This window comes from Oncorhynchus clarkii, chromosome 7, assembly GCF_045791955.1.
Source record: "Oncorhynchus clarkii lewisi isolate Uvic-CL-2024 chromosome 7, UVic_Ocla_1.0, whole genome shotgun sequence".
NCBI lineage: Eukaryota > Metazoa > Chordata > Actinopteri > Salmoniformes > Salmonidae > Oncorhynchus > Oncorhynchus clarkii.
This window is the reverse complement of record NC_092153.1, coordinates 68673121-68696533: the sequence shown is the minus strand read 5'-3', so window position 1 is coordinate 68696533 and position 23413 is coordinate 68673121. Positions and strand designations below refer to the sequence as shown.

At 44.7% G+C, this 23413-nt stretch overlaps 1 protein-coding gene and 1 pseudogene across 1 annotated transcript; one reads left to right on the top strand and one right to left on the bottom strand.

The window, feature by feature from the left end:
- Window positions 1-1424: 1424 nt before the first annotated feature.
- LOC139413766 (ataxin 7-like 2a) lies at window positions 1425-9363 on the top strand. Its single transcript, XM_071161499.1, has 11 exons — window positions 1425-1563; window positions 2752-2820; window positions 3264-3588; window positions 3796-3938; window positions 4119-4232; window positions 4457-4539; window positions 7243-7457; window positions 7544-7724; window positions 7853-7974; window positions 8147-9011; window positions 9162-9363. Exons 1-11 carry the CDS (start codon window positions 1434-1436, stop codon window positions 9177-9179), a joined length of 2265 nt encoding a protein of 754 aa, XP_071017600.1. The 5' UTR covers window positions 1425-1433; the 3' UTR covers window positions 9180-9363.
- Window positions 9364-16274: 6911 nt separating this feature from the next.
- On the bottom strand, window positions 16275-19638 carry LOC139412668 (zinc finger and BTB domain-containing protein 14-like; annotated as a pseudogene).
- Window positions 19639-23413: the final 3775 nt, after the last annotated feature.

Sequence of the window (23413 nt, the reverse complement as noted above, 5' to 3'; positions counted from 1 at the left end):
GGTGCCAAAATGAATGAATCCTTTGGTATTTCTTGTTGCTTGTTTTTTTCTCTCACTCATTTACATTTTTAATTTAGCCAATGATTGCAGTTGATGGGTGTGTGGAGATGACCTACGTCTGTCACACTCCTATGGGAAGTGAATGGAACTTATTGATTTAGTATTTATTTATATATAAAAAAATTGCTTTGTACTAATTATTTTGTAAGTAATGTAATTTTGACATCCTGTTCCTTACGAGTGTTGGGATTTGAGGGATATGCAGACATTGGCATCCACACAGCTGGTTGTACAGCCTTGGCTGCTGTAGTGATTTACAAAGGGAAGGCTTGAGTCAGTCATGAAAGGACACTGATCTCTTAGATTATTTGTGCCATTTTTATTTGAATAGAAATAATCTAGCTATTTAGGATATAAATCAGGCTTGTAGGCCTTTATTTGTTTGTACAAAAGAAACATGTCAATACTGAGGATGTATAGACAATGCATTAAAGGACGAGAGCTGCAACAACTGCTGTACAGATGTTTGTTCACTCTGCTCAGACTGTAATGTTACCAGTTAATTAAGACTACAGTTAATGTTGTAGCCACAAGATGGTACTATTGTATTTCATATAACTATGGCTGCAAAGTAATTGTAACAATGCTTTTTTGGGGGCACAAGGGTACTGTTTCCTTCATATGACTGACTATAAGGCACAATTTCATGCTCAGTCCCAACCATAACCCCTTTTGTATCTACTTCTAAACTAAACAAAAAGTTGTGCAAGTGTATGAGGTAGGTTGACCAGCAAAATAAAGGGGGGGGGGGGGGGCAGGTAGCCTGCACACGCTGGCAAAGATTTTCAGCTGGCAGGCAGACACGGGAATAAGTTTGAGTGACAGGGAGGGCTTTGCATAGGCGCTTTTTTTTTATTGTACTGGAAAAAAAATGTCTGGAACGTGAAAGAACGTTATCAACCGATTCCCATGCTTTTAAAATAACGGCTCTGTTCAGTATAGACGTTGCATACCTCAACCAATGGTTGCACGCCAGGTTGACTGTACGGTCAGGCACCAGATTGCTAAAAACGTGGTTAGCTGAGAAACTAGAAGCAATGCCTGGTCATTTTATGGCATTGAACTGTGCATGACAGACCAAAACCAGCAGACTGTGGCCCTCAAGGACTGGAGTTGTGCATGCACCCCAGGGGACCCAATCTGGGCTGGCCACCCTACCTTTGTATATTTCAGTTTCAAGTTTACTACTGAAGCACAACAGAGCTTGAACTAGCAAGGCCTTCCCATCTCGTCCATAACATTCATAAACACTGAAGAGAGTCAAGTGACCTCCTCTCGACAGGTACATGCCGGCATTTCATGAATGCGCACGCAGGTACTTCCCATCCCTGTCGTGAACGCGGATTATGACGTAAGTCACTTGCCGCGCAGTGATGATGGCGGTGCGTGAACGCGCAGTAAAAGTAATGGCTGCTCTGGAACGGCGGGTGCCTAGTCTCGATGATTTCGTGGGCGAAAGCTGGAGCGCCTGGGCCGAGAGAGCCAGTGTGACTGCGTCGGAAGGTAAGGGAGCACTTTGACATTGGTATTGTTAGATATCAAACCGATGGTCATTCTGTTGAGGGTTATTTTCGAGGAAACGGGCGGCAGCCTTAACCATGTTACCCAAACAAAGACCCGGCTGGGTCCTAGCGCTGGGAGGCTAACGTGTTGCTCTCTCCCAGGTCCTAGCGCATACGCCGTCTTCTCATAAAATAAGTGATAATCGTTTCTATTTGATCCTCGTTATGTCGTTTTATGTACACAGACAGACCATGGCAACCATTTGACAATATTCTCTCATTACAACGGCACACACCTAAATAAAACTATGGCCTTACAGCGGAATGCGTCTTGTATTAGTTGTAGCGATGGTTGGGCGAGCAACTTCTTGCCATGGAAAGCTAGCTAGCCGTATTAGCAATGAAGCTAAGCTAATACTTCTAGCAGTATGATAGACACCGGTGACGAAGGAGGAGTCTGATGCTGTTTCCACCATGTAACATTTAGGTAATCTAGTTTTTTATTTCAGGGCGTATTTTGAGTTATCGATTGATGGAATGGTGATGTGAACCTAATAAAACAACAGTTTTTGGAAATACTGTGTATTCGAGGCACAATTCATTTTTTTAGTTGCCAGGCAAGATCCGTGTCTTCAAAGCTCCGTGTGTGTGTGTGTGTGTGTGTGTGTGAATGAATGAACATAATTTCATCAGTGCACACGTGTATTAGGTCAAATATCATGTTCGTAGCCTAATTCAAGCAACAGAGGTCCCAAATTCGCCATAATGAAGTCACTTAACCAGTTTTCTTCAATTTACGTCCACACTGAAAGTGAATTCCTATATATATACATCCTGTATGGAACCTGTACCTGCTGCTTATCTCTGATCTGTGTGCCAGTTGTGAGACCAGAGGTCCAGGTTCTGCTCCTGACTTCCTGTCTAGTCAACACAGACAAGGGGATGACTCTTAATAGTGTCTTTCCCTCATCTCCTCTTCCCTTATCCACTGATGTTGAAGAACTGAACTGGCAAAGGTGTTTGTTTTCCATGTTGTTTTCACTTGATCTGCCTTTTCAGATCATTGTGGATCAAAGGAAGATGTAATGGAGGAACCACCTCTTGACTATTGAGAGGCACCCAAAGGTTACTACACTAGCCTTGCATGTGTATCCTGTATGTACACCTCAGTCACAGTCTCTGTTTTCAGGCTCCGATGGAGATGACTGCAGCAAGAATGGGAAGAAAACAGCCGAGGCAATGTCTCTTAGGAAGGAAGGTAAGTATTTTTTGGGACGCTTGTAAGATTACATCCTTCATACTTAGGTTTAGATTTGCCTCTAACATTAGTAATCCGGGCATCTTCGCTAGCCACAGTCGAACATGCCTCTGCAGCACAAAGTGTGTGTTTGTGTGTCCCAAACAATGTGTGTGTCTTTCCAGATTTGATTCCTCTTCCTTTCGTGCTCGTGGGTGTCTTGTCTTAAGAGATGAATTTGGGGTTGGGGGGCACTGTTCTCTGTACCCAGGTGCCCTCTGGTAACCAGCCTGGCAGTCTGCAGCAGCAGATGTCTAACAGACGCTGCCTCGTGTGTGTTTGTCTGCCTGCTTTTGTTCCTGTGTTTCACGGAGAGGGAGACACGGTGATGTGTGTGTGTGTGTCTATACATACTTTCTTTGATTTCTCACCACCTGTTCCTCCTCTCGCTCCCCACCCACCAGACATGTCCATCTTCGGCCACTACCCGGGCCAAGATGACTTCTACTTGGTGGTGTGTAGCCACTGTGGCCAGGTGGTCAAGCCCCAGGCCTTTGAGAAGCATTGTGAGAGGAGACACGGCCCTCTGAGCAAACTGTACGCCCCCCTCCGCTCCACCCCTCCAGCACCCCAGCAGCGCCCCCGCCATAGCCACTCCCCATCCTCTGCCCACGCAACCTCATCCTGGGAAGGGAGGAGGAAAGGGACTGGGGCACCAAGAGCAGCCCCCCCATCCCCATCCACACCCCCACAGTTCAGACACACCAAGCCCCCCAAGGAAGGAGTACGGTAAGAGGGAAGGGCTAGATGGATCAAGGGTGGGTGTTGAGTACGAGGGGGGATTGGATAATGGGGGTGAGCTTTCTCTATTTTCCATGGTGAAACCATCTTATTGTATCCATAACCATCTGAGATGTTTTTTTTAAATGTATTCTGATTATTCATTTCTGTGTTTTAAACATCTGACCATGTTCTCATTCTCTCTTGTCCCTTCAGCCACTCCCACCTGGATAAGAGCCCCCACAGCGGCCATTCTGAATCAGCTGTGTTCAAGCAGCCTCCACCCCTGGAGCCTCCCCTGAGCTCCCCACCTCCCTCACTCAGAGACCCACCCTGGCCCCATGGAGGCACCCCGCCCAGCCGGCCCTCCACCAACCCGCCCGGCCGGCCCTCCACCACCCCGCCCAGCCGGCCCTCCACCACCACCTCGCCCGGCTGGCCCTCCACCGCCCGGCCTTCCACCACCCCCCCGCCCGGCCGGCCTTCCACCACCCCCCCGCCCGACCGGCCCTCCACTGCCCGGCCCTCCACCACCCCAGCCGGCCGGCCCTCCACCAGTGAGAGGACACACACTCAGAGGAAGGAGGCCATAACGGTCCCTACCCTCCCTGGCCATCTCCGTGGACCAAGACCTTACAACAAAGTGGCCTCCAGTGAGTCTTCTTTTTTTCTTTTTTTTTTAAAGAGAGACAAGCCTCTCCCTCTGAACCTGTTTGTTGGGTCAAGAATCTCTTGAATAGATTCATTTTAAAATAGTGACATCTTACCAGACTAGTGATCAAAGAGGAAAGGACACAAAGAAAGGAAGCTAGTGTAGACTATTGATTCACAGCCGTTTGATTGCTATTAGACACTCTTCTGTTCCTGTCATCTCCAGGGAGAGAGTGTGATCTTGACAAGCACTGCGGAGTACTGGACTCCGAGAGGAAGAAAGTCTGCACTCGTCTCCTGACCTGCAATGTAAGTTCACACTCACCCTCTCATGTAAGCTCTCATTTTCCTCCCCTATCCCAGTCTCCTCTTCTTGTCCTAGCGATGACGTCACAGCAACAATTTTGCCCTCTCTCCTGCAGCCCCCCCCCCCCACACACACACACACCTTGTGCACCATGACTGTGACACACTCGTTTGCGGCAGAATTTAGTGGGAAAAGTCTCTAAATGCTATCAAAACCATAGAAATCTTCCGTGTCAAAACTCCCCAAAGGCAGCCTGAAAAGTAGTGGAATTTGTCACTAGCCTCTTACCAATAAAAGTTGCTATAGGGGTCTGAAAACACATTAAATATAGTGACAAAGTCGCAACACTGGGTGTGAAAGTAAGTCTGAGACGAGTAGAAGAAATAGTGCCATACCGGTTGAACATGAGCCTGTCATAACAATTACCACTGTTGGCTGTTGCACTATTTATCATTACCACATGTCAACCTCATGAACATTTGCAAATGTACCGGAAAACGGGAAAACGTGTGGAATGGGCTCCAAAATGCGAGGTGGTTCAACGATAACAGTGACATTTTGCGAAGACAGAGACGTGTGACCGAGACACGTGAGGACTGGATGCATCAATTCACGTTATAAGTGTAGACTGAATGTAAATGTCATCCCTTACACTTATTTGTGTTTTGTTAGATGTCTCTTTACATTCATCAAATGGCAGGTGCACTGTATGGCTGTGGAAATTACTTTCAGGTTGTGTTTAGTGAGTCCGCCTGATCAGTGGCAGTAGAGCTGACCAGGGATGTTCTCTTGATAAGTGTGTGAATTGTACTTTTGAGTGTCAGGGAAAATGTATGTAGGAGAAAGTACACTTTTTCTTTAGGATTGTAGTAAGGTTAAAGTTATCAAATCTAAAAATTGTAAAGTAAAATACAGACACCCCAAAAAACGACTTAAGTAGTACTTTAAAGTATTTTTACTTGAGTACTTTACACCACTGGAGAGTAATAACTTGGCTCTTTATTTTTTCTGTGATGATTTGGCACATTTAGAAAAGGGGAACTATCAGACACAGATAAGAGATATCTAGGTTATTATTACTATCCTGTGATAATAGGAGGAGCTCCAACGATAAGGGTCCCCTTCAAAACTAGTACCCCGTAGATAACATGGAAGTAATTACTATTTATGATGTCACATCGGGCATGGATTTCATACAGACACTTTTAAACAAAAAATGGATGACGTTACTAGTAGGCCTAATTGTGGAGTGCCCCTTTTGGATTATGAGGGTGACTAATTTCTCTCCATTTTACGTTCTTTTCTCTTCCTCTCACCTGTCTCCTGTTGTCTACACTTCAGCAATTTGTTGCTATAGCAGCATAATACACTGCATCTAATGTTGCTTCGTGATTATGGTGTTGCCTTCATATTTGAAGAATCTGCCATTTATTTTATTTTAATTTAACTAGGCAAGTCAGTTAAGAACAAATTCTTATTTTCAATGACGAACAGTGGGTTAACTGCCTGTTCAGGGGCAGAACGACAGATTTGTACCTTGTCAGCTCGGGGGTTTGAACTTGCAACCTTCCGGTTACTAGTCCAACCACTAGGCTACCCTGCCACCCCATATAAGGGAAGGGGTATTTTGTGTAGGGCATTGAGGACATTGTGGAATTAAATAGGACCCCTAGTCCTAGAGCCCTGGTGTAGTTAGTGCTAGAGAAACGACCTCCTCCTTTCGTTATTAAAATCACTGATCTGACATGAATAGGAAGGTGACTGCAAAGTAGTAGAAACCTTACTTTCACCCATCCCGCCATGTTAGGTCAGTGATTACTTCAAGTTCAGATGAGGCTTTTGTCAAAGTACTCACATGGCCACACTCTAGAGCTGGGAGCACAGGAAGTGTGTGTGTGTGGCGCAGGCTGATGGTTTGTTTAAAAGAGGAACCCGGCCGTGTCGCTCAGTGCAAAGAGGGGTCACGTGTAGGCAGGAGCAGAGAACCCCATGTAAAGGAAATGGAAAGGACCTGAGGAAACGGCTTCCCTCCCTCGTTCAGGTGGCCTCGTTCAGACGGCCTCGCTTCTCGTTCAGACAGCCACACTATCTTTCTTCATCTCTTTACCAAGACTATTTGATACAGCAGTCTATTGCCATCAGCTGTTATACCTACATATTGTTGATGAAATGTTGCATCTTTTTAAGTGCTTTCTACAAATCTCTCATGGTGGTTTAGGCTCTAGTTTCCTGTCTGCTTGGATGTACCAAAGCCAGGTCTTCCCCTCATCCCCAACCCTTGTGCTGCTCTGAACAGATTGTCTCAGGCGTATGTTATGTGATTCAGGTCATCTCTAGCAGCACAGTTAAATGGTAATGAATCCCACCATGTCTCAGACCCATCTGTGCCTCAGAATGTGTTGATGAGAGAACAGATTTACCAATATCCTAATATTTGTGAACTAGATTGGTTTCAATCACTCATTTCAGACCATCGGGAGTTCCTAGGACTTGGCTGTCATAGGGGCTGGGTGCTATAGTTTTCATTTAAAAAACAAAAGGGAGTTTGGACAGCATCACCCATTTATTCACCGTACTAGAAGCACAGGCAGAATGTAATTTTTTTGAAGTTGACCAAATCTTTGTGTAAGAAATACATTTGATCAACAAAACAAGGATTCATGTGTAGTTTGTCTCCCTCGTCTGTTTCTTTCTCTTCTCCTTAGATTCACTCTATTCACCAGCGGAGGAAGGTTTCTGGTCGGAGTAAAAACTTTGACCAGCTGGTGACCGAGCTGAAGACGAGTGTCCGGATCCGTGATCGGGGCGCTCAGACCCAGGAGGGGAGTGGCTCATGCCAGTCCCCCAGCCCAGAGGCCCAGAGGGACCCCCTAGCACCCCCACACTGCAGGAGGCCCCTCACCAACAACCCTGCCTTCAGGTGGAGGACTAATGTTATCAACTGTGGTCAAATCATAGTAAAGGTCTTGTGGTAGATGTGGTCCAAATATGAATGTCTGTCTTCAGTCGGTCCAGGGCTTCTTCGGAGAGTGCTCCAGAGGAGGAAAAACCTTGTCAAGAGGAGGGTAGCACCCAAGCCCCATCACCCCTCACCCATGGGCGCATTTCCAGCGACGAGAGCGAGGGAGAGGGGCCTGAGGAACCAATCGAATACCCCTCGTCCTCTTGGCACCCTAAACCAGCCGCGGTAAGATTACAGGATGTCAACAACTACTCCTAGTATTTTGACAGCTGTACAACGCAAGAATGTTGCCAACACGGGCCGTGTTATCACTCCCCTAATTCCCCGTGCTCGGTCTCTTGTCCTCTACCTAGGGGTGTTCGTTTGGCAGTTATGTAATGGGTCATGGTGTGTACACCTTTGACCGGCGGCTCCATCACCTTCGGTCGGCGCTCAATGCCATGGTGGAGCAGCATATCAGCGCACACCTCTGGAAGTAAGATTTCTTTCAATGTGTGTCCTGTGGGAGCTGTATACGAGGTCTACTGGTGTAACAGTTTGGCATAACGGCTACATAGTGCTCTTTTCCTGATTGTTTCCTCTCTGGACAAAGTATTGAATTGTAGTTTTCTGTCTGGATCTAATACAGATATATTTTCTCTCTGCAGGAAAATACCTCAAGCATCAGACCTCCAGTCCCAAAGTCCCTCTGTGAAGAGCATCTCCTCTTCCTCTCCCTCCTCATCCTTCTCTTCCTCTCTACATTCTAAAGTCAGGACAGGAAGCCACAGAACCACCCCATCCCTCAGGCCTTCCTCCCATGGACCAGGGAGGGAGACACGCCTACAAATCGCCTCCCACTCCACAGCCATTAACCAATCAGAGAATTCCAGTGGCAGTGGCAGCCATATTGTAGCCCCTGCGCCCCCTCCTGTCCGCCAGGCAGGTCCAGGGCGACCGCCAGGTCCCGGAAGGCCCAAGAACCCAGTGGGGCGACCCAGCAAGCAGCAACTGAGACTCAGAGATGAGGCGGCGGCAGCAGCAGCACTCCGTAAACGTGAAGCCCCATCACAGGAGGGTGAGCACTCCGGCCCAGACAGGAACTCTATCATCCTACAGGACCGGAGACGGCCCCCAACCAGTTCCTCTAAGACCACCCCGCCCACCCCTCACAGCCAGACCAATGGCACCCTCTCCCCCAGCAGCAAACCCCGCCCCCAGCCATCCCCCTCGGAGCCCCATTCACCAGCATCTGCCTGGTTGTTTAAACGGACACACCCACCCTCTGGACACACTTCCTCCCCACCCGATCCTCACTTCCGCAGGGGGGACTCAGGACTGCACGGGAGGGGGGCGACGGGGTACGACCACAGGGGTCTGGGGAAGAAACGCAAGGGGGGCAGCAGTGAACCCTCTCCCCCCTCCAAACCGCACCGCCTGCCCTCCTCCCCTCACTCCAATTTCTACCCCTGGAAGGACAGTAAGGGGGGAACACTGCCTGGTGGGGTGGAGAAGAAAATGGGCACACAGAAGGTGGGTTGAGGCAGTTGTTATAAGTAATATGTTGCAATTTACGATTATATAAGGAATATGTTATCTACATATGGTACAAATTATGTTATGTTATCCTAGTTTTTGTAACTATAAAGCAGCCATTTGACTGTCTTCCTGCTCTCTCCACAGCCAAAACTGCACCATTAAGAGTGCCTGCCTTACAAGCTACTGAGGGAGTCAGCCCTGCCTGTGCTGTCAGACATCATGCCTCAGACTGTGGCTACAGGACTCAAGAGATGTGTGTGTGTGTGTGACTTGATATTCAAGCCAATGTTTGTGTGTATGTCTTTTGACTCCTATATGAGTGTACAGGTAGGTGTGTGTGTGTGTGTGTGTGTGTGTGTGTGTGTGTGTGTGTGAGCGAGAGTGCTTATGACCAATAAAGTATGAGTTATGTGTTCAGTTCCTGAGTCTGTGTGTGAGTTTGCTGCTGTTGGTGAGTGTGTGCAGGACAAAGGGGACATGTGAATTTCTGTGTATGAATTTAGAAATACCTCAAGACCTTCTGGTTATGCTGCTAAATAAATACGTTGGTTTATAAAAATTGATTAAAAATATCCTTTACACTTGCTTGAAGTTGTGGCCATTGCTTTATTATGAGGCTGGTATAGGAGGAGCTGGGTTACCCAAAAATTATTTATTGCACCCTTGACAGATACTCTGTGTCCCAAATACCGTTTTATTTTATACAAGCATGGCAGTCTGAGAAATTCTCACTGTATTGTCTAATTACTGTTGTATGATGCCTGTATATTTAGTATCAAATCAAATTTTATTTGTCACATACACATGGTTAGCAGATGTTAATGCGAGTGTAGCGAAATGCTTGTGTATTGACAGACCATTAGGGTAGGCGACACACCTTTGCGTCAAGGAGCGCTCAGATATCATTTTATCGCTCAATGGACTGCATTCCTTCACGTCATGTCAATGCAATTGGGGCCACTCCCTTTTGAGAGGTTGTGTTTTTTTATATGATATAGATCAATTTGACTCATCCTCGTTCATATCAACCGTTACGTATTATAACGAGTGCGTGCAATTAGGACAATGCGCGCTCTTCCTGGTAGGATACCGGCTCGTGCTGCTGAAGTACCGGATGTCTGCCTGATCTGAGGTCGCGATGTTTCTTTCTCCAAGCCTCTGAAAGGTCGTCACTAGTTGCCACAGTCATTAGCCCAGCCCATTTCTACATTTTATCTTCTTAAAATGTGATGTTGAACCTAAACTTAACCTTAACCACCATACTAACTATATTTAGTCCAAAAAGTTCGTTGTTTTCATGAATGATTTATTACGATATAGCCATTTTGACTTTGGCTGTGCACTCTAGTGCAAACCTGTAAAATGTCTTATCCACCAATTGGTCATCCCCAGGAAGTGGATCGAAGAACCCACCTGATCGATTTGAACCAGTAGTTGTACAGTATAATTTTAATTGCGCAGGACTAAAAGTGGCTGCTAGATTTAAGCGGTTTGTTGTCTGCGGGATGTCCCGGAATGAAACCGGCCGGATTGGAATTTGATTTAGTCTATGGAGGTGCGGAACGGGAAAACGCTGCCCTTTCATAATATCTTAAACGGGAGGGGATTTACTGTCGAGTGTCGACTAATCCATTGAAGAGACTGCATGTCTCGTTTCGCGACATCGTTTTCTTGTGAAATTTTGGTCAACAGTTTGTGACATTGTTGCAGCGCTAACGTTAGAGTCCCCAGCGCGGTCACAGGTAAACTGGCGCCAACGGTTCAAGAAGAATAACTGACCATATTAATCTCCGAACTATTCACCATTCTTCTGCAACTGTACAGAGACCGTCGGTTTGTCGTTGTACAGTCAGTCTGAATGCTATCAGATAGCCGAGGGGAGATGCGGGCTGATGTGGAGTACAGCCCGGTCGGCGAGGGGCTGGGGATGAGCGAGTTCTGGCTCCATGTGTAGATGCGGAGGGTCGCGGTGATCGCTGCCCATGTTATTGCCTTTGGTCTCACTGTGCTGATTTCACTACTGTATGGAACAAGTGAGTACCCTAAATGTCTGTCACTACTAACTGTACTGGCGTCATACAACAGTAATTTGTTGCTCTATTGACATGACATCCTAACCTTTCTTCAGCACAAAACCTGCAGACCTGGGGAACTGGTGGGGTTTGTTCCACACCGGCACGAAAGCATATCTAGTATTGATCAATTATCAGAGTGCTGCTCTGGTGCTGGGCTGGAGAAAAAACCAGCAAAGCATTGATCCCAAGGACTAGGGTTGATGACTACAGTAGTAACTTACATTTTAACAATGCATCTGTGTTTCAGGTCTCTTTTCCTGGCATCCTGTTTGTATGTCTAGTTGAGTAAGTGATCCTAATGGCATAAACATGACACACACAAACACTGGCTGAAGTGTACTACTATACCAAAATACCAGCTACGTCTAGTTTTAGTTAAGGTAATGTCACTGTGGCAGATGAAGCTCTATGACCCATTTTATTTCTGCTGTGACATGTACACTGCCATGTCATGCCTCTCCGCTGCAAAGGAATTATACCAACACTGTATGTCTATCTTTTAAGATACCAAGTATGCATCCTAGGATGTGGACTCGCACATACAGTAGAGTACAGTAGATACAGTAGCCAATAGACACAGACATACATACTTGGTATCTTAAAAGATAGACATACAGGTAACTGCCAAAATGAAGATAACACCAACATAAAGTGTCTTAATAGGGCATTGGACCACCAAGAGCCACAACCACTTCACTGTTTTGTACGATTACATTACATTTTTCAAACAATATAGACATATACAGACAACAACAAAAAAATGATAGACGCACACAAACATCAATGACATCACATCTGTCCAGACCCACATGTTCCCACCGCATCTCCAGTGACATAGAACGTGTGAACATGTAGGCTGAACAAACATTTAACAGAGAACACACCAAAGACATAAAGCAAGTACTTCTTTGTACTTTGTGCCTTTTTAGGGCTTATAAACTAACTCATCTCCTAATGTACCAAAAGACTGGATTATGTCATTGTAAATACATTGTCGAAAGACTGCCACTTAAAGCTGCAAATATCGAACTGTTTGTGCGACCTGACAAAATGCACAAAGAAATATGAGTTAAAGATCTATAATTTTCTTTGAAAGCAAATCTAAGGAGCAGTAGATCTGTTCTATGTGCTCTTTCTATGCTTCCCGTTTTTTAAGTTTCGGTTTTCTGTCTTACTTTTGGTTTTGTACGCCAGCTTCAAACAGCTGGAAATACAATATTTTTGGTTATGGAAAATATATTTCACAGTGGTTTAGATAGTACAGTTATTCTCTACACTATACTTGCTTGTTTTGTCACTTAAACTGAAATAATAACTATTAGAATTTTAGTAACCAGGAAATGGCGGTGCGATTTCTGCATAGTGCATCTTTAAATACTGTGGTCATTTTAAAATACCTTGTGAATTAAAGTATAGTGGCTGGTGGGGCTCTACTTGGGGAGAGTGGGTCCACCGAAAGACCGAAGTGATATGAGTGAAGAGGCATCACACATCCTTCAGGGAAATGTCTGATGCCCTCCCAGCCGCCTGTCCCAATCCCTCAGATGGAGCCCATCTCCACTCTCACCAATAACCACCATTGGATCTTAGCTATAATGGCAAACAAGGAATAACGATGACTTGACTTCCTCTCCTAATTTGGCATTGTTGTCATGCTCATCAAACCATTCAGTGACCACTCATGTCTTGTGGATGGGGGAATTGTCATTCCATGGTCGGCAAAATAATGGCCCGCACTGCATTTTTATACATGACCCTAAGCATGATGCGATTTTAATTACTTAATTAACTCAGAAACCACACCTGTTTGGAAGCACCCGCTTTCAATATACTTTGTGTCCCTCATTACTCAAGTGTTTCCACTTTTATTTTGGTAGTTAGTTGTACATATTTGGAATCTTAACAGATAGACACAGACAATGGTGTAGTGGAGGGTATAAGCCTGTATATGGCATTTACCCAGGTATTTTTCAGTGGGCATTGCGTATACTCCTTAATCCCCACATTGAGTATAAAAGTAGTGTAGTGAAGGTATATGCCTCTCAATGGCTGATGGATCAGATCAGAATATTTAGCTTTAAAAATACATCTGAAACCTGTGAATGACAGACTCATGTTTGTTTCAGTAGTAGGCCTACTATTAGCCTACTGGCACAGAGTGTGAAAGACTAATATGAGATTTATCATTTTAAGTCATTCAGAGTATGTCTCATATAATTTGTATATAATATAGTATATGCCATTTAGCAGACACTTTTATCCAAAGCAATTTACAGTCGTGTGCATACATTTTATGTATGGTTTGCCCCGGGAATAAAACCCACAACCCTGGCTGTGCAAGTGCCATGCTCTACCAATTTTTCACACAGGGTGCCTTTCCTTCACCGTGCGGGCCATTGTAAGGGAAAGGTTTGGTAAAATGACAGTATACTACCACTCCAGGCACCACCACCACTGGACACAGATATACATACTCGGTTTCTTGAGAAAGATTATCACCTGGCACTCAGCCTTAAACAAGTACATATACAATAGACTAACTGGAGACAATGTTTGTTGTGCTGACACACCTATAAACACCTGGGTTGTGGCCATTGTATCCTGATGACCTTGTATGGGACCTGTCCTGAGAGGCTTATGAAAGCGGACCACTACTGGGACAGAGCGGATGTAACTGAAGTCGTCTCCTTTGCTTCATCTGTTTCTCTAGATGCTACTTTGCAAAATAACTCTGAGACACTACTTTAAGCATCTAGCATCTGGATGGTTTAAGGGAATACAGTACCTACTTTACTGTGTATCAACCTGAATGTGTGGTTGTGAGCAGAGCAGCTATGTGGATGTGTATTTTACCAACCCATTTTTATTAGGGGTCGGCAACTAGATTGAGCCGCAGAATGTTTTTTTGTCAGAGCAAATTGTCAGGGGGCCGGAACATAATTATGTAAATTTGCACATAACACTGCAAATTGACCACAACTAAGTCCAAAAATAGATTTTATTTGAAAATAACAATCATTTCATACCTCGATTACATTGAGACACAATCACATATCTTTTTATTTCATTTGTAAGAATACATGGGAAAATGTTTCCTAAATGAAACACATTTTTAGCTGAATTCCTGGTGATATTAGTATAGTTGTACCTGAAACTAAAATCACTCACGGGACGGTTTTGGCTCGCGTGTTGCCGACCCCTGCTTTATATGTTCTATTCATGATTTGTCTGTGTGTGTTGTCAGTCACACTATGTTACTGAACATTAGCCTCTATGACACGTTTCAAAAGTGTCATATCTGTTTTTATTTTAACACACTTATGTTTAACCCATGCAGGTTGTCTTGTCTGAGTCAATGGGAGAACGGTGTGTCTTGTGGCAGTTTCATTGACACGTGAAGGTATTTGTTTTTTCTGAGTGAGGATGTGTCTTGGTCTATTTTTAAACTTTGTGCGCCAGGGCTTTCAAACAAAGGTCTATTGGATGTGCCAGCACAACGCCTAAACTTCTCCCAGTCTTGTTCAGTAGATAGAAACATGTAACAAATGGTCATAATACAATGATCAATTTACCTTTATCTATTTAAAGAAATAGTGACCAAATACCAGAATGTTGTTGGTCCATTTCTATACTTGATAAAGTGTAATTAAGTAAAACTACACACGAAAAGGGAAAAATATATTATGAGACCATAATCAAATATTTGTTTAAGGAGGTGCCTGTTTTTTATTCCTCAAGTCTTCCCTGCAGGAGTAAAGGAGATGGTTGTTAATGTTGTATTCAGCGCCCACCGAGACCCCTGTGTGTATATTCCCTGCTATTCTATATAATGTAAGTCCCGCAAACTCAACTCTGGACCTCGAAGCCAGTTCCACTGAGTATTTTAAAATGGTTCCCCTCTAATTAGGGACGGATTTAGACATGAGAAATGAGGTGGGTGCAATTAATTATCAGATAGAACAGAAACCATCAGGCTCCAGACCTCATAGGGTAAGAGTTGAATACCCCTGATGTAGGTCAAAGTTTGCAAGTTACTTGGTGTATGGCCAATAAAATGGCATTTGGTACCCATGTTGTGAAACCCAAATCTCTTCTCTGCTTGACTTGCCTGCAAAACCAATGCAACTCCCTGTTTTAAATTCTGCTTATGACCTCATTTTAACTAACACAAGGCTTGTTGCGTTTACTGATTACGAGTGGCTGAATGTAGTTTCTAAGGTGGTCTTTCAGTGTGATTTTATGGTTTGAGTTGAGGGGACCAGGCAAATCAAACCAATGTATGTATACTTGCAGAATATATTTATTTTCCAAATGCAACAAGTTCACAGTACGATTTCTTCAATGTTTGAAATGAGCACCTCTAAAATGTAGGTAGGCTATTCTACTCAGGGCTATGACCTTCAAACCCAAACGGTGTGCTTATTAGCATAGGAAGAAGTGACCACTAACCACTGATCCAGCAGTAGGTATTTTCTCATCCCCCTGTTAGCATTAATATCAGGTAGGGGAAATCTAATCATATATAGATCTGTGTTTGACGGCAATATCGACCTCAAGTGTGTTCATTGAATAAGCTGAGTATATATTAATGGTCAGTAATCTGGGTTCGTTTTAAGGAGGCACATACCTCCTCAGTCATGCGTGTATATACACCAGACTGACTATGATTCCGTCTAGTGAACCATTAATGTAAGCTCGCGGCAATAGACAACTAAGGTTGCTGTGAACCTGCTGATGTGTTGTGTCTCAATAAAAACCTTGAATCCCATTATTTGTTTAAGGAATAATTATATTGTTGGTAAATATTATTTAAAGTTTCTGGAAAGTAGTGTTTTAAAAAAACCTCATACGGTGCTGGATTTCACAGATTTATCAACCAATGTGTACAACACTCATACAGCAAGGCTTCACACGCCAGTTCAAAAGGAAATACATACAGAAAGATTCATACACAGCTCTACACAGGGCAATAACAGAGTGATTATTAATAAAAAGACACCAATCCTGAGGGTTCAAAGGTTACGCTTTGTCACTTAGTGTATAAGCGTACACACCATCTCAATATTTACAGCTATTACAGGATACAAAACCAGTGGCATTGCCAGTGTCAAGTTTGTTTCATTCATTCCAAGCTGCCACTATTGCTAGGACAGTTCCTCCTCCAGGAAGTAGAGACTAGGGGTCAGAGGTCACCTCCACATATAAAGGTGACGGTTCAGTTCAGTAGGTCCTCCAGGTTAACCACCATCACCTCCGTGCTTGAGAGACCATCCTCTCCGTCTCCCAGGGCAACAAACACCTGATGGGATTGGTCCATAGAGATCACTTGTTCTGCCCCACCAGCAGTGTCCTCCTCTGTCTCAATCACCTAATAGGAGGAATGACATGTCATTCACATTTCACTATCACGCCTAGAGCCAAAGCCACCCCCTGTCGTCCCAACCCCTATTCAATAGTGTAGATCACCCATATGTTTAAAATAATAAATAAAAAAATAATAATAATAATAAAATAATGTATAATAATGTAATGTATACATGCTTGACTAAGTGCTTTGGATATTATAAGCAATAGAGTACCATAGTATGAGTCATAATACCCATAAAACCTAGCGGTCAAACGGAAATATTTTGATCGGCTTACCCTGGCGTGATGTTTTGATAACAGTGTAAATCTCTCTAGGACAAGGTGTCTTTTATCATTATAGTCATGTATTTACCCCCAAAAATGAAACGATGATTAGCTGCTAATGTGGCGATCATAAAGAACTACAAATGCCATGATGATCTGGGCGAGACTGGCGAATTGAGACAAAGCTAAGAATCTCTGGATTAACTATCTAACGTTAGTTTAATGTAGTAACGAATAAATTGTCTAAATTTCTTTAAATGGACAATTCTGTGAACTGTCTTGTGAAAATGTTAAATTGACACAATACCTGTTAGCAAAGGTGTCAGCTAGAGATGCAGGACCTTGCAGGGACTTATAATTTTGTATTGATGTCTATTTTGATGCCAATTGCATTTGAATCAGAGTAAATGGAGCCGAATATATTGAAAAAGGTCACCTTGTCCGAGAGAGATTTACATGATTATCAAAACGCCATGCCAGGGTAACCTACACGAAACAGGCCTTATTTGAAGCCTTTCTAAAATAGTCTATGGGAAAAATGAATGGAACCATTTTCCTGTTTGACAACTAGATTTTATGGATATTATGACACCTCCACTGTGGGGCTCTACACGGTGAAAAATTACACTTAGTCTATCAGAGGGATAGATGGGGCCATTACCCCTATTCAACCCTTTCGGAAGTGCTTAGGGGTTAGAGTTTTAAGGATTGATTTAGGATGCATTTTACCATCTGGGAGCTGGAGGCCTGCTCCTGCTCTTCTGGCGCCTCTATGTGGCAGGAGAGCAAGTGCTCCTGGAGCTATAGCTGGCAGAGAGAGCAGCTGAACATTGCCCCCTCCTGTCTGAAATGCTCGGTGCTGGCGTGCTCCTGCATCTCAGCCTCGCTGGGGGAACAGGCTGGGACAGTACAGGCACTTCACCACTGATGAGTCTGGGAGGATACAGGGGAGAAGAGCTCAATACACATGCACAGAGAGCAGACACGACCACAGACAGATAGAACTGTATGTTAGGAGTATAGCAGTAAGACATCACAGCTCTTACCTGATGGCAGGTCTGGATTCCCCACTAGCAGCACGTCAGAATCAAACATGCCTTTAGGAGACACACGTGATTGGAAGGAATACATACTACACCCCAAATGGCATATTCCTTAACAGGGATGGACAACACTAAACCAACAACAACAATAAGAATATATTATGTCAGTTGGGTACCCAAGGTACCCAAATAAAAGGGGGGGGGGTGGTTGTAATGTAATAGCATGGACAGGGTAGGTTAGGTCTGAAAGCCTTTCCTGGGTCTCTCCCCAGCTGTGGGTGTCCTCACCTGGGTTCCTCTGGTGCTTGGCCAGGCTCCTGGCACTAGGGAAGAACTTACAACATACGCTGCACTGCATCAGAGACTAGAGCTGTGGGTCTGTCAGTTATGATACCACAGGCCTGACATTTGTTGTGTGCGGAAAGATATGATAAGTAATATAATATATTCCACTTAGCAGACACTTTTATCTAAAGAAACTTTGTCACGCGTGCATACATTTTACATATGGGTGTTCCTGGGAATCGAACCCACTACCCTGGCGTTGCAAGCACAAGGCTTTACCAACTCATCCTTTAATAGTAAAGCATGAGAATAAAGGCGTGTGTGCTATAGGCCAATGTGTGGACTTCTGGTAGGACTTCTGGCAAAGCTTGCAGCTGTATGGTGTTCTCCCAGCGTGCACAGCTATGTGTTTCTCCAGCAGGACGGGGTTGGTGAACATCTTGTTCAGGAAGAGTGGTTCACACACACACTTTAACGACTGGAGTGTTGTGTTGAATTGTGTGCTCTGTCAGATTAGAGACCACTGTCTTCCAGTCATGCCAAAGTTTCACCTGTTTCTCCTCAGATGAGATATCGTCCCAGGTCAGCAGTGCTCTCAGCCACTGCTGCACATCCTCCATCTCCAACCATATTGGCACCTCCCTGAGACAGGGGGTCCATGTCAGCTGCAACCAGGAAATACAATCTTAGTCACCTGAGCATAAAAAAACAGGATACAGAACATTGTGATAACGTTTTATTCAATTTGAATTGAAACCCACTTGTGCTCTCTGGAAGTTGTAGGTGAGCTCTTTTAGATGGTGGGCCAGCCTTCTCTTTCCTGTCCTCATTCACATTCATTGACTCGCTATGTTTGGCTGCTGTGGTCACTCTGGCTTCTGTGGTCACTCCACCTTCCAAACCTCACCCACCTTTGTCCCCTCTGGAGTCCAGGTGAAAGGAATCTTCACACCACACTCTCCAATGCTAGGGGCAGCTGTCTCTGGGGAAGCTGTGTGCTTGGCCCCCTGGCTCTGAAACTGTTTGAGCTGTGATTGGGTGGCGGTGGGTGGAGGTGAGACTGGTTGTGTAGTCGACTGCCTCATCAGTTTGGTGTCGATGTTCTTGTTGCCCACGTCGAACATCTGCAGGCTGTCTGCGGCGGCGATGATGCGGGTGAAGTTGTGTTTCCCTGGGGACATTTTTCCAGTGTACACCATGTCCAGCACACAGGAAAACTCCTGGGAAGACACTAAGTCTGTGTCGATGCAGATGCTGCCTGTGCCCTCCAGCAGAGACCTGAGACAGAGGAGTGGTTTGTTGTGGGTGTACTGTAGGATATGTATTACAATGTGTGTTCCGTAGGCTATGAAATGTTCATAAATAAGGCCATTGCTATTTCATTGGACACTACAGGTGACAAAGCTGCTTTATTGAAAATAATGGTTAATTACTCAACCTGAATAGCAGACTGGATGCGGCCAGCACCAGTTTGTGGGCGCGATGGGGGGTGTCCCCCACAATGATAGAGCAGTCGTAGAACTTACCCTCCTTCCTCAGGGCGCGGAGCTGCTGCATTAGCAGCCTGCTGTAATTGGGCAGCTCCATTACAAATCAGTCTAGCTGCACAGATGTGGGAAAGGAGGAAATATGGGAATTACTTGCAAGCTTCGTTACAACACATTTTTGTCATTTAGCAAATGCTCTTATCTAGTGTGTGTGTATAAACACAGTAGCCTAGCTAGCTAGTTATCACCACCATTTATGGTTTTAAAATCTAAAGTAAACCAAATGCTACAACCTAACGATAACTCTAATTTTCAGTGTTCCCCAATGCTGGATGGGGGGCCCCCCGAGTGAAAAAGTTTGGGAACCCCAATCTAGAAGACAGTACAAGGTGCATCAAAGCTAGGACCGAGAGACTGACGGAGTCGTGTATTGGAGGTTGTGTAGTTCTCGACCTTTGCCTCTCCCGAGTCCGTAAGGGAGTTGCAGCAATGGGACAAGACTGTAACTACCAATTGGGGAGAAAAAAAGGGGTAAAAAGTACACAAAAATATGTGCGCGCACACACACACACACACACACACACATCTCCCGAGATGCACATCAGTCTAAGGCACTGTATCTCAGTGCTAGAGGCATCACTACAGACACCCTGGTTCGGATGCAGGCCGTTTCACAAACGGCCGTGATTGGGAGTCCCATTGGGCAGCGCACAATTTGCCCAGCGTCATCCGGGTTTGGCCGATGTAGGCCGTCATTGTAAATAAGAATTAGTTCTTAACTGACTTGCCTAGTTAAATAAAAATAAAAAATGTTAGATATATATATATATATATATCACACACACACACACACACACATTCAGCAAAAAAATAATGTCCTTTCACTTTCAATTGCATTAATTTTCAGCAAACTTAAAATGTGTAAATATTTGTATGTTTGAAAATTAAAGAGAGCTGCACACTCTAGGAGCTCAGATGCAAAAATGTAATTACCAGTGTTGACAGCCAAGCTGTCTTCATCAGGGTATTTGTAAAACATAACAAGATTCAACAACTGAGACATAAACTGAACAAGTTCCACAGACATGTGACTAACAGAAATTGAATAATGTGTCACTGAACAAAGGGGGGGTCAGAATCAAAAGTAACAGTCAGTATCTGGTGTGGCCACCAGCTGCATTAAGTACTGCAGTGCATCTCCTCCTCATGGACTGCACCAGATTTGCCAGTTCTTTCTGTGAGATGTTACCCCACTCTTCCACCAAAGCACCTGCAAGTTCCCAGACATTTCTGGGGGGAATGGCCCAAGCCCTCACCATCCGATCCAACAGGTCCCAGACGTGCTCAATGGGATTGAGATCCGGGCTTTTCGCTGGCCATGGCAGAACACTGACATTCCTGTCTTGCAGGAAATCACGCACAGAATGAGCAGTATAGCTGGTAGCATTGTCATGCTGGAGGGTCATGTCAGGATGAGCCTGCAGGAAGGGTGCCACATGAGGGAGGAGGATGTCTGTAGCGCTGTCTTAGGCATCTCACAGTACCGACATTGCAATTTATTGCCCTGGCCACACCTGCAGTCCTCATGCTTCCTTGCAGCATGCCTGAAGCACATTCACGCAGATGAGCAGGGACCCTGGGCATCTTTCTTTTGCCTACTGTCTGTAAGCTGTTAGTGTCTTAATGACTGTTCCACAGGTGCATGTTCATTAATTGTTTATGGTTCACCGAACAAGCATGGGACAGTGTTTAAACCCTTTACAATGAAGATCTGTGAAATTATTTGGATTTTAATTCATTATCTTTGAAGGACAGGGTCCTAGTGTTAGCTAATCCAAGTTTATCATTTTAAAAGGCTAATTGATCATTAGAAAACCCTTTTGCAATTATGTTAGCATAGCTGAAAACTGTTTTTCTGATTAAAGAAGCAATAAAACTGTCCTTCTTTAGACGAGTAGAGTATTTATTTTTTTAACCTTTATTTTTTAACTAGGCAAGTCAGTTAAGAACAAATCATTTTTCAATGATGGTCTAGGAACACTGGGTTAACTGCATTGTTCAGGCAGATTTTTACCTTGTCAGGATTCAATCTTGCAACCTTTCAGTTACTAGTCCAACACTCTAACCACTAGGCTGCCTGCCGCCCCCTGTATCTGGAGCATCAGCATTTGTGGGTTCGATTACAGGCTCAAAATGGCCAGAAACAAGGACTTTTCTTCTTCTGAAACTCGTCAGTCTATTCTTGGTCTGAGAATGGAAGGCTATTCAATGCGAGTAATTGCCAAGAAATTGAAGATCTTGTTCAATGTTGTGTACTACTCCCTTCATAGAACAGTGCATACAGGCTCTAACCAGAATAGAAAGAGTTGCAGGCCCAGGTGCACAACTGAGCAAGAGGACAAGTGCATTAGTGTGTCTAGTTTGAGAAACTGGCAGCTTCATTAAATAGTACCCGCACAACACCAGTCTCAACGTCAACAGTGAAGAGGCGACTCCGGGATGAAAAGCAGCCAACAAGTGCTCAGCATATGTGGGAACTCCTTCAACACTGCTGGAAAAACATTCCAGGTGAAGCTGGTTGAGAAACTGCAAAAAATTACCTCGGCCCCATGGCATAGTATGTAGAACAATAGGAAGGACACCTGTATCTTTGTACTGACTGGCTCAAAGGGATGTCAAAAAGTGCTATACAGAAAACCAGCCTAAATCCCCAAAAGGCAAGCAATGGAGAAGCAGTGGCTAGGAAAAAAACTCTAGATAGTCAGGAACCTAGGAAGAAACCTAGAGAGGAACCAGGCTCTGAGGAGTGGCCAGTCCTCTTCTGGCTGTGCCAGGCGGAGATTATATCGCCATTAAGGTCAGATTGTTCTTCAAGATGTTCAAACGTTCATAGATGACCAGCAGGGTCAAATAATAAATCAGTGGTTGTAGAGGGTGCAACAGGTTAGTACCTCAGGAGTAAATGTCAGTTGGCTTTTCATAGCCGAGCATTCAGAGGTAGAGACAGCAGGTCCAGGCCAAGGTAGCACGTCCAGTGAACAGGTCAAGGTTTCCTAGCCGCAGGCAGAACAGTTTAAACTGGAGCAGCAGAAGGACCAGGTGGACTGGGGACAGCCTGGAGTCATCAGGCCAGGTAGTCCTGAATCATGAGTCTGGGGCTCAGGTCCTCCGGGAGGGGAAGGATAATTAGAGGGAGCATATTTAAATTCACAGAGGACACCAGATAATACAGGAGAATTACACCAGATATAACAGACTGACCCTAGCTCCCTAGCACATAGACAACTGCAGCATAGATACTGGAGACTGAGACATGGGTGAGTCAGGGGACACTGTGGCCCCGTCCGGCGATACCCCCAGACAGGGCCAACTAGGCAGTATATAACACCACCCACTTTTCCAAAGCACAGCCCCCACACCCCTAGAGGGATATCAACAGACTACCAACTTACTACCCTGAGACAAGGCTGAGTATAGCCCACAAAGTTCCCCTCCACCGCATGAGCCCAAGGGGGAGCAAGGGCAGTTAGTCGCTCCAGTACCTTGCTGTTCACCTTCCCACGCACCCCTTGGCCAAACTACACTCAATCATAGGACCTACTGAAGATGAGTCTTCAGCAAGGACTTAAAGGTCGAGACCGAGTCTGCGTCTCTCACAGAGATATGCAGACCATTCCATAAAAATTGAGCTCTATAGGAGAAATCCCTGCCGTTTGCGGAGAAATTATAGGGACAATAAGGAGGCCTGCGTCTTGGGACCGTAGCATACATTTTTTTATTTTACCTTTATTTAACTAGGCATGTCAGTTAAGAACAAATTCTTATTTTCAATGACGGCCTGTTCAGGGGCAAAACGACAGATTTGTACCTTGTCA

Excerpts from the sequence above, each read along its gene's own strand:
- LOC139413766 (XM_071161499.1), top strand. The coding sequence starts at position 1,434 with ATGATGGCGGTGCGTGAACGCGCAGTAAAAGTAATGGCTGCTCTGGAA. Across the intron at positions 1,564-2,751 it reads CAGTGTGACTGCGTCGGAAG|GCTCCGATGGAGATGACTGC; the intron begins GTAAGGGAGCAC and ends CTCTGTTTTCAG. Across the intron at positions 4,540-7,242 it reads CTCGTCTCCTGACCTGCAAT|ATTCACTCTATTCACCAGCG; the intron begins GTAAGTTCACAC and ends TCTTCTCCTTAG.